This window comes from Oreochromis niloticus, linkage group LG12, assembly GCF_001858045.2.
Source record: "Oreochromis niloticus isolate F11D_XX linkage group LG12, O_niloticus_UMD_NMBU, whole genome shotgun sequence".
Classification (NCBI taxonomy): domain Eukaryota; kingdom Metazoa; phylum Chordata; class Actinopteri; order Cichliformes; family Cichlidae; genus Oreochromis; species Oreochromis niloticus.
Window position 1 is genome coordinate 32,541,664 of NC_031977.2, and position 11,992 is coordinate 32,553,655.

An 11,992-nucleotide genomic window follows, 5' to 3' on the forward strand; every position below is an offset into this window, starting at 1 on the left:
TTGGAGGAGAGAGAACTAATATTTAATAATCCACATTTCACTGTTTTACTCTTTGGTTCAGATGTGGACAGGGTCCGGCAGAATTGCAGCTTCACATAAACACAAAGTGCAGTCAAATGGGTCAGTTTATGTTGAATCCCCATTGTTTGTGTCTGTGAAGGTTCTCAGGTCATCGTAGTCTAAGGAGATTGGAAAGAAAAGCATCTACACTTGTTTAAGTTACTTGAAGATGTTTCACCTCTCATCTGAGAAGCTTCTTCAGTTCCGAATCCCCATTAATATAATTGAGAAAAGGCCCCAGATTTTGGCAAACTTAAAGTGAGTGTAAGCCAGATGATAATGAACTTGTTCAATATACAAACATGCAATAATCTCACATAACCAAACACTAAACAAAGGAGGTGAGGCATTTTTTTTCTAAACAGTGTCACTGTGGCTTTTAAACCCCAAAACATGCTGTGGCAAAAATTGGTCCATCCCAAGGATCATGTCCCCCGACACAAAGAGAGTAAGTGTACGCTGTGAAGTACCAGGAGGATTGCCAGGATTCATACATCGGGGAGACCACACACCCTCTGGCAAAGAGGATGGCACAACACAGCAGAGCTACCTCGTCAGGCCAGGACTCAATCAATCAATCAATCAATCAATGATGATGATGTACACATCCTGGACAGGAGTTGGAGTGTGTTGTGGTGAGAAGTGCTCAATAAAATGGCTTAAAACTATGATCCTTGGACTCGTCGTGCCGTAATTCCACCCCAACGACACTGTAAACAAACACACTGTCTGCTTCCAAGAGTCCAGCATTTGGGTCATCTTTCCCGACAACCCCACGGTCTGCCAGCGCATGCTGTGACAACACATGAGATAAAAATACTTTTCTCAGCAGAACATTTCTTCTTATCTCTCTTTTATCAGGTTCTTTAAAGAACCAAGCATTTTCTGTAAAGCTCACAGGATGTGATCCAACCATGAGTCAGCAAAAATAGAGACGTGAACTGATGGGTGCTGATTTTGTTTTAACACCTGTGGTTTATGTGCAGCTCACTGGGTGTTGTTTGACACTTTTGGCAACACATCATAGAGCCTTGGTCACCAATAGGCGGGCTGCAGTTCAGATCTGCTCTTCTTGTCAGACCCATTCCAGAGTTCAGATGTTTGATGTTTCTACTTTATTCTCTGCACCTTCATTGTGAAAATTAATAATAATTATTGCTAAACTGTACTTTCTTTATTTGACATCCAGTTGTTGACCGCTCAAGAAACTACCTGGTACCAGACCCACCTGGCCTTTTTGACGGCCACGTCTGGCCCATGTACCTGAAATATAAGAACATGCATGTTGTCAATATAAATCTTGTATTGAATAATAATGTATGTGGAACTTTATGATCTTCTGAAACCTAACCGGCATTTGTGTTTGGAAGCAAAGAAAGACTTTCATTGCACAGAGAAATGCTTTTTCTTCTTGTACATATGACAATAAACACTTTGAATCTTGAATCTTTGTTTAAGGATATTCTCTCTAACTGGACCTCTTTACATTTGAATTGATTATCCTTATCATTGAGTCCATTGACTGCAGGGAAGTGAAACATCCTAGATGGGCTCTACATTTGTTGTTCATGTAGTTCACTTGGAATGTGTACTGCAGACTGACATCCCGGCTCGAGATTTTAGAGATCTGAAGCTGAGCAGGCATTCCCAGCATTCCTGGTTAAAAGAGTTGTTTTGCTCTGCACCCATTCTCGCCCATCCCGGTACTGCCAGACAGTTTGTTGTGGAGGTGGATGCTTCTAAGATGGGTGCGGGAACCGCACCCAACTAGTTTTTCAGCGTCACTCTGAGACAGGATATTTCTAACTTTAGAGATGTTGCACAAACGGAAGAAAGCGGTCTTACATGTTTGTTTAATATGTGCATTGAAGGACATGTCCTGGTCAAAAATGACTCCAAGGTTCCTCACAGCGTTACTGGATGCCAAGGTAATGCCATCCAGAGTAAGAGTCTGGTTAGATACCATATTTCTAAGATTTTCAGGGCTGAGTACAATAATCTCAGTTTGATCTGAATTAAGACATTCCTGCAGTAAATAATACATAATACTAATACGAATACTGCAGTAAATAAATAATACTTAATAATACAAGATATTACAAAGTTACAGAATGCAACTTTGTAATATATAAAAATTATATTTTAATAACAATAATATGTATAAAAAACAGCTCTAACAGATGCAAATAGTGCCAGTTATAAATACCCCAGTATATTTCACAACTTAAATACATATGGTTGTTCTGAAAGGGTGTGGAGTTGGGGGAGGGGGTGTGGATATTAATGATTCTCTTGACCATAGATTTGAAGGTTTCAGTGAGTGTTGCTTTGCTGACTCATTCGTTTCCACGGTCAGACCACATCCTTTGAACACATAAAGCTGAGCATCACAGCGAGTTTCAGTGCATTCAGCGTCTGATCAAAGAGGGAAGAAGAAATGTCCTGCCTGAAGAATTTCAGTCTTCTCATCTCATGTGTGCTCCTCTTCATCATCCAGCCAGGTGAGTGATGTTTTCTACTGTAACTTAATTTACCTACTGGTAATTTTGATCTTCATGTAAATGAGCAGGTGGCACGGTGGTTAGCACTGTTGCCGCACAGCAAGAAGGTCCTGAGTTCAATTCCACCATCAGGCCAGGGTCTTTCTGTGTGGAGTTTGCATGTTCTCCCCGTGTTTGCGTGGGTTCCCTCCGGGTACTCCGGCTTCCTCCCACTGTCCAAAGACATGCAGCTTGTGGGGATAGGTTAATTGGATAATCGAAATTGTCACTAGGTGTGAATGTGCGAGTGAATGTGAGTGTGAATGGTTGTCTGTCCCTGTGTGTTGGCCCTGCGACAGACTGGCGACCTGTCCAGGGTGTACCCCGCCTCTCGCCCTATGACAGCTGGGATAGGCTCCAGCGCCCCCACGACCCTGAAAAGGATAAGCGGAAGCGAATGGATGGATGTAAATGAGCATAATGCAAAGTCACACTGCTGATATCCTTCAGGTGTTTGTTTCTTTCAGCTGTTCTTCATTTATGCATCTGGAGATTTTCTTTGTTTCAGGTCGTGGTTCTGAGATTATTAATGGGAAAGAAGTCAATCCACACTCACTGCCTTTCATGGCTTATGTGAAAAGTGTAACTAAATCTTTCTGTGGAGGGACATTAATCCATCCACAGTGGGTGCTGACAGCTGCCCACTGCACTGGGTAAGAATCTGAGGCCTTATTTTCCTCAATTTTGAAAATAATGCAGTGTTTATTTTTAACAGACTATCATTCCTTCAGTAACTACCCAGATGTCTCTACCCTCACCTGTGGTCACGAGCTCTGGGTAGTTACTGAAAGAATGAGATCAGGGACAGAGCAGCAGAAATGTGCTTTCTGTGAACCATGACTGGCCTCTCCTGTAGAGAAATCATTCATTCAGTCATTGGAGAGAAGCTCAGCTGCTACTCCTCCACATTCAAAGGATCCAGGTGAGGTGGTTCGGGTATCTGGCAAGGATGCATCACAGGTTAGGTCACATGCAGGTCAAATAATACACACTGCTATAATTATGCATGCAAAGCTAATTACATTGAATGGAGAAGATGAATATTTAAAGTTAATTTTCCACTCTCTTGTAAGCACAATATCTTTACAGAGGTGTTCTAGAAAGTTTTATTTAAGATGGAATAACAAGCAACACAGAAGGCACAGCTACATACACATCAAACTAGTGATGCGCGAATCACCAACGAATCGTTCAATACTCGAGAATCACTTTACTGACTCATGAATCATGATTCACAAGCCCGACTGACTCACTGACTCATCCCTGTTGCTGTTAGCAGCAATATATCTAGCTTATAATTAAAATTGTGGAGAAAAACACAACATCCAGTATCTTAAAAAAATTTCTGCTCTGAACTGGAAGAAAAAACGCTGAGTAGAAGCTCACATCAAGACAATAGCTCCTCGGTTCACAGTAGCATCGCTCTGCTAACATGCTAACAGCACATTTGAGCTACTCACCCCCTCCTTTCCTGTGCTGAATCATAGAGCAAGTGAATAGACCCTGTGAACGAGAAAATGCTAACTTCCTGGTTTGCGACCTGGGGTCCGTTCTTCGTACCTCGCTTACTACATCCAAGATCAAATGACACATCCAAGATCAAATCATCGCGCCAACTTTGAGCTCGCTAATCCGGTTCTCCGAACACACCTGTTGTTGACGATTAGTATAGCTGGATGAAGTAATCTGAGAACACTGGGTGGCTTAAAAGGGGCTACGCATCGATAGTAGAAACATTGATCGGCAACCCTTTGATTGGTTGGCGAAAATGTCGAAGGAGCGCGCTCAGTATTTTTCGGCAGCAGAGCAAGAACTCTTGATTGAGGGATTTCAGGAGTTTCAGAGTTTAATTAAAACGCAAGGGAACACTGCAAAGGCTGCAAAAGCAAGGAGAGAGGGCTGGCAGAAAGTTGCTGACAAATTAAACTCGTAAGTAATTTAACATATTATATTACATTATATCCTCTTTCACATTAGAGCCACAACAGGACCCACTAGAACATGGGAACAAGTAAAAGTGAAATATAAGAATATTCTACAGAATGGTAATATTTATCACTTATATTGCTTTTAGTCTCTTGAAAAGAGACCCTGAAATAATCTGTTTGTTTGTTTATAACAGCAACCAAGAAAAGGGTAGAGCAAATAAAGACAGGTGGTGGTCCTGCACCCCCTCGTCACACCCCGGCAGAGGAGCTGGCCCTAGGGTTGCCACCAGACCCATTGTTGAGGGCATCCCTGGGGGCAGCTCTTCCTCAGACAAGCAGCCGGGGTGCAGTAGCAGCAGCACCTTCATAACTGGTAAATGAGCTCATAATTCTATTTGTACAATGTAAAATATTTGGTTGTTGCCTTAATTAAAATGCTTTTTGTACTGTGACATTTATTGACATTGTGGGGTTTTTTGGTGTGTAGTTTCACATAACACTCCATCACTTTTACCTGTTCCCATGCAAGGGGTGGCTGAAGCATGCACAGTAAGTTGGGAGATATATATATATATATATATATATATATATATATATATATATATATCTTTTTTAAAATTATTTATCGCTTTTATAGTCGTGGTCTCTCATCTTGATTGCACGTAGTAATTTACTATTACTCCTCTAAAATATGAATTACATCTGAAATAATCAAATACATGAAATAGAATGATTAATAGTACATTTCCCTTTTTTTAGGAAATGACCTGTATGTATCTGTATGAAATCAATAAAAGAATCAAATACTGCATTATCTTTAGTTACATTGATAATATTTATTTATGGAAAAACAGTGGAGAAATATCGCTGTTGCTGTCGTATAAATGAAGCGGACATACCTGAGTGGCCGCGATCTAATCCTGTTTACATAAAGTAAGCCTGCTCCCAAGCAGGTTTACGCTTATGGATCTGTTGCTATGACAGCAAGTCCCGGATGAGCTTCGGAGAACCGAACGATCCAAGATCACGTCTTGATGCATTCTCAATCATCCAGGAAAGTGTGGGAGAAACGTTTCGTCACTTGGATGAGTGACGAAACGTTTCTCCCACAAAACGCTACGTCCAGATGAACAGATTCAACTTTTGGAGATCCAAGATCACGCGAAATCGTCAACAATCAAATCCAGCTAACTTACTTAGCGAGGTACGAAGAACGCACCTCAGATGTGGGGTTGTACATTTCCGGTAGCTTTACTTTGCGGTCAATCCCTACTGCGAAGATATGCTCCAAAATCATGTCCAAAACTCAAAAACGGAAAGATCGCGTTAAGTTACAAAGAGCAGAAGGTGGGAACACTCACCACTGCTGTGTCATAAAAAATCTAATGATCAATTTTGACGTTTAAAGAGTTTATATCACTCAACACAAGCAGACCTGCATTACAGAATCAGAAGACACATCGTCCACATTCAGAAGCACATCTCTGTACAGTGACTGGTCTTATGATTTAAACAGGCAAATGTTCAGCATTCGTGAAAGGTGTCTACTTCCGGTCGAAGCGTTTTACGATAGTTACGGGTCAGAGTATCTGTTAAGATGTTAAGGATAATAAGTATCTCTTAAAATGTTTCCGATAATGAAACATTTAATATAATGCAGACAAAAACAAAAAAATAAAAAGATAGTTACGGATCAGGACTCCTCGATCCTTACTGCGCATGTGCAAAGTCGGACCGTACAAATCGGGTCTATGCGATCCGTACCGCGCATGTGCAGGGGTTTTCTTCTTCTTCTGTTCGTTTAATGGCAGTTTACCCCCCAGTGTTCGAGGATACCGCCCCCTGCTGACGGAGCGAACGAACCCTATTGTAAACTGAATTAGCGTCATTTCAAACGTGTGTTAAATTTGATTTAGGGATAGTCGAGTGTGTTTATGCTTGTCTGTGTGGAGAGGATTGATTGGAATAGTGATGATGATGTCCACTATCACTGTCAGTTGTCAGTAAACACTTCATCTGGCTGATGAATCTTCACGTGACATATTACAAAGTCTGTATTATTAACTCTGTAATTTGGCGCCATTCTTCTTATTTTACGGCGCTGTTGTTCAATCGGGGAACGCTCTCTGTAGAGGAGAAAAGCATGAATTTGTTTGTATATGGATTATCCATTGTTTAAATGTCCCAGGCAGTCGAAAATGAGGCACAGCTGTTGAGAAATGCTAGGAGCTAAGTAGGCGCTAACCGTGTCATTCAAATACATTGGGCGTTTATCAATATGCGTACTTGTGCGTACTTGCGTTCTCGTGTACTCGTGATACGTCATCAGTCGGAGACCAAGTACTGTTCCAATTCGAAGTACGCATCAAGCCGAGAACGCGAAAAAGTCCCGGATGTGTTCTCGATCCGCCCGTTTTATCGAGCATGCATCGGTGTGGACTTGGGACAGCTATATATCCCAGAATGCATTTCGTCCAAAACTCAACAGCGGACTCCCGGCACATCGTTTTCAACCCCCCCCCCCCCCCCACCCCCCGCTCGCGGTCTTCTCACTACTCAGGTTAAAGAAACCCCAGCAGCTGTCTATAGTATTGAGTGTCCACTAGAATAGAAATAAAAGCGTTCTAACATCTCACCTGCTTGTTTTTATTAAGGTATGTACACGTATGTACATGTACACTATTTTTATTAATAGAGGTTTCACTACTGAGGTTAAAAATGATATATAAGTCACTTAGATCACTTCTAAATGTTAATGTTTGGTTTATTTCAGTGTTTTATTTGTTCCTGAGCAGTGTTGGGTAAGTTACTTTAAATTAGTAACTTAGTTACATTACTAGTTACTTCTCTAAAAAAGTAACTCAGTTACTTCAAGTTACTCGTTACTTTCAAAGTAACTAGTTACTAGGGAAAGTAACTTTGGTTTTACTCAGAATTCTCTTGTTAATGTGTTGCTTCTGTAACTGGATACCCAGTCAGATTGCCAGTCTTCTAGCTTGCTTACTTGCCACAAGTGCACTGTGCCACCTACCAACAGAAAGGAAAAAATAATGTGCACATTTCCACGAGAGAAATCCCACGCCTGGACCGTCGTTGACCGCCGCATGATTCTAGCCTGCTTTTTACATCCAACACAAAAACTGCAGTCGTGGTGCTTTTGATTGTACTCAGAACTTGGAAATTCTGCCTTCTGAATAGGAAGATGTAGGTAACACCAGACTGCAGATGAGCTGCATACAGAGCTGGACTGGGACAAAACAATCGTCCCGGGCATTTTGACTAGAGACCGGCCCACCATTATAGGAAAAATCATAAAGCCTTTGAATGAAAATAAACACTGTTGTGACAGTGATGTACACTATTCTGATGGTATATATGTATCAATCTATCAATTGATTGTTGTAAGACTCAGATAATTATTTTTTTAAAAGCGAGACATTTTAAATGAGAATAATGAAGTAAAGTATTTCCTTGTGCCCCCCTTCCCCTGTTAATGCCCTACCTGGCCCCCTGGCAACACTTTGCTAGACCCGCCCCTGCACAGTTACCAGCTGTCAGCTACGTAGAAAAGGATCCTGGTGTTATTTGTCTCTCAGAAACAGCTCATAACTTCCCTTCAACTCATTCATGTCACCTAAAAGGTAAACCTGTTTCTCCATCACCTGTTCAGCTCTGATGATTCAGTAAGGACATCTCCTGGTTTCATCTTCATGTTTCCCTCTCACCAGATAACCAAACCGATATCATGACCAGCAGCTTTACAGCTGTGGCTCCAGCAAACATCAGCTGATACTAGAAATTAATATTAAATAAATTCTAACAACAGCTGATCAAGCTTAAACGTGCTGCTGTTGTTTAACGCGACATCCGCTGGTTTCCTCTTTCTGGCGCAAAGTGGGCGATAAACAAACAAGAGAGAAAAGCCGATCAGCTGATCATTGATCAGTTTCGTGATTGAAGTAGAAACAGGAGAGGGAGGGGGGAAAATGAGAGGAGAAGAGGCAGCTGTGCAGCTTCAGCTTTGTGTCTTTTTCATTGTAGCTGAAGTCCGGGACAAACTGTTCCTTTTCACCTCAGTACGAAACGCGTAATATTTTCTCTGAATACGAGACGATTCTGTTTTTTACGGGACGGTTGGCAACTCTAATAATTAACCGTATGAACAAAATAAAGTTCAACATCAGTAACATAGCACCCACACAGCTGTATAGAAACTCCGTCATGCTAGCTAGCACGCAGTACGAAAATGTCAGCATACCGAAAATAAACTCCACCTAAACTTGGTTTATATCTGACCCAGATAGACTGCAGGTCATAACTTCTTACCTGAAGTTCAGTTCACCTGACACGCGGACCGGCGGCCGCTTCGGGTCTCTCCTCTTGCCTCCCTTTTCCTTCATCCACCTGCTGGCTTCCACCACTTGCTAATGTTATTGAATCTGTGGAAGCTCCGCGATGCCACCACACGAAGTAACGAGTAACGAGCCTATCTAAATCCCAGTAACGAGTAACGCGTTCCTGGTTTTGGCATAATAACTAGTTACCGTGCTCGTTACCACAATAATAACGTAGTTACTGTAACGCGTCCCAACACTGTTCCTGAGTAATCCGGTTTGGCTGTGATTACAGTTAAGCTTCATAACATGTTACTCACAGTTAAATTAGGAGGGGACGGCAGTAAAAACTCCAGACCTGTGACATCATCACGTACGCAGGTGTTCCAATTGTACATATTGCGAGTCCGTGCATTAGTAAGAGTAATTTTAAAAGCTTAGTAGCGGCGCCATTGTTGGAAACTGGAGTTTGGCTGGGCCGCGCTATGAATTCTGGGATATGGTAGACCACGAGGGACACACCCGACCCATCATTCAAATTCGGGGAAAAGGAGGACGCATTTGTCGGCTGCATTCGGAGGAGTGTACGTTCCCTTTAGAAAAAATGTTTGCTCTTTTTTTGCTCTATAAAATAGTTGTTTTCTTTTAGAATCACTCATCTTAGCAGTAGGATGTACATGAAAATAGAAACAAATTAACTTTGAGTGAAAATGTACATTTTTTGCACTCTCTGGTCAACTGACTCAGTGAATCAAATGACTCAAAAAACCCGATTCACTTTGGTGAGTGACTCATTAAAACTCGATTCAGTAAAAATGATCAAATTTACCATCACTACATCAAACATTTTGTACATTTCTTCATCTAAAACATTTTATGTACATTTTAATTTCTTCATTCAGCTTGAAGAAAACATGCAGATTCACCTAAAGCTCAATAACAGCCATAACTCAGCCATATGTAATAATACACAATAATAAGGAAGCATGATTATTGTTTTAGAAGCTGCTGACCTGTTAACCTTTTAAATATGTAAACTTTCATCACCAGATTGTTTTTTTTTCTTTTACAGGAGTTATCAGGTGATGCTGGGAGCCCACTCCATAACAAAAAACGAAAGTTCCAAGCAACTCCGAGTCGTTGAGAAAAGTTTTCCTCATCCTGACTACTGTTGTGCAAAGCACGACAATGACCTCATGTTGCTGAAGGTAAGGTGAAAAATCAGGGTCTGATACCAAATGATGTAAATGGACTGCTTCTTATTTAGCACCTTTCTACTCTACCTGGGCACTCAGAGCGTTACACAACATGACTTATTCACCCAAACACATCTTTCTGTGCTTAAGTGCTTTCTGTGTAACACTGACACACACACACTCTAACTTATGCATCGGAGAGCATCGTGGGGTTCAGTATTTGCCAAAGGATTTCTGACATGCAGACAGGAAAGACCAGGGATCAAACACCAAACCATCCGATTCGTAGATAACCTGCTGTACCTCCTACAGCCAAGTCAGGTTTTGCTTACTTAACTAAATTCTAAAATGTATTTCCATGTGTGTATAGACATGTTTCAACACATCACTGCACATATTGCATTTTTCCAAGCAAAATATTATAAATAAATGAGTGGTCATTCAAGCCTAACTTTTTTTATCAGCTTAACAAACCGGTGTTGAAAACCAGAACAGTGCAGTGGCTCGAGTTTGGCAACACTGTGAGAGACCCGGCAGCTGGCAGCATGTGTCTGGTGGCTGGATGGGGAGTAACTGAAAACAGCCAAACATCAGACGTCCTCATGTCTGTCAATGTGACTGTGGTGGACAGACAGACGTGCAACTCTTGTGTTTATTATAACCACGACCCTGTTATCACCAAAGACATGATATGTGCTGGTTCAGATGGTACAAACGTCGCTGATACCTGTCGAGTACGTATGAAGAATCCATGTATTTTTCCTCATTTGAGGTAAATGTTCATTCAGCTCAACACCTGTGAGTCAAAGAAACACTGTTGTGTGTTTGTTCTTGCTGCAGGGGGATTCAGGAGGGCCGCTGCTGTGCGATGGAGCGCTGGTTGGAGTCACTTCTTTTGGAGAGGGTTGTGGTACCATTAAAAAACCTGGAGTCTACTCGTTTGTCTCAGAGAGACAGCTGTCCTGGATCAAAACTACGATGAATTATTTCTAAATGTCATGAAACCACAGACATCAGGCAGCATGATTTGATGTTATATCTGTCAGTGTTATTCAGTTTATCATTTTACTGTTCCTCTTACAGTTTATGAGTTTTTTGTTTCTGCCAGCTTGCTATACTTTTTAAAAAAAAATAGATTCTGCACTTGGTTAGTCCACCACATGAAATTTTACCATCTTTCACCACACAAACCAGACAGAAACATGGTTATATCTAATCATCATTCTTCCAAATAATTTAAAGAATTCCCAAACACGAGTGCTCCTGGTTGTTGCAGATGAGTGCAGCTGCAGTAAAACCAGGGAGAAGCTATTTTTATGTACACTCAAAACCCATGAATGTAAAATAAAACAGAGAGATTATTCAGACTGTCAAACAGATTCAACGGCTCATATACAACCAACTGAACCTGAAAATGAGGCCTGTGGACAGGATTGTTGAAAAAGACAAATAAAACTTGTTTCCCTCATTTCGCACTATGACTCTGTTGCTTCAAAACCAAAAAAACAAACATATTTTTTTGCTGCTTTTTCTACTTTCTAATAAAGCTGGAGGCATGAATAAAAAATACACATTTGCTCTATTTTTCTTTGATTGTACTGCAGTTTCAAACTGTTCCTCTCAAAGTAGCATCGTTAATATAATGACTTTACAGTTAGAAACATTTTCACTGCTTGTTTCTACTCTTTTGATCAGCTGTAGATTTTCTCGTACAAAGGTTTTCTTCAGAAGAAATTAACACAGAGAAAATTCACTTACGGGAAACAAAGGAACATGAGAAATACACAACTGACAGCTTCACATGTTGAGGATCTCCTCTTCCTTAGGATTCAGTGACATGATCTTCACACATTCACCTCCATCAACACTGTGTCTTTTGTCATTGATTACTTCCACAAATCCTGATTCATTTCTTTCTTTATGCTAAATTGGCT

At 41.0% G+C, this 11,992-nt stretch overlaps 1 protein-coding gene across 1 annotated transcript; it reads left to right on the forward strand.

Moving 5' to 3' along the window:
- Window positions 1-2,239: 2,239 nt before the first annotated feature.
- Window positions 2,240-11,508, forward strand: LOC109204647 (granzyme K-like). The gene is made up of 5 exons (XM_019366200.1): window positions 2,240-2,561; window positions 3,109-3,253; window positions 9,935-10,070; window positions 10,523-10,792; window positions 10,899-11,508. The coding sequence occupies exons 1-5, from the start codon at window positions 2,498-2,500 to the stop codon at window positions 11,049-11,051; spliced, it is 768 nt and encodes a 255-aa protein (XP_019221745.1). The 5' UTR covers window positions 2,240-2,497; the 3' UTR covers window positions 11,052-11,508.
- Window positions 11,509-11,992: the final 484 nt, after the last annotated feature.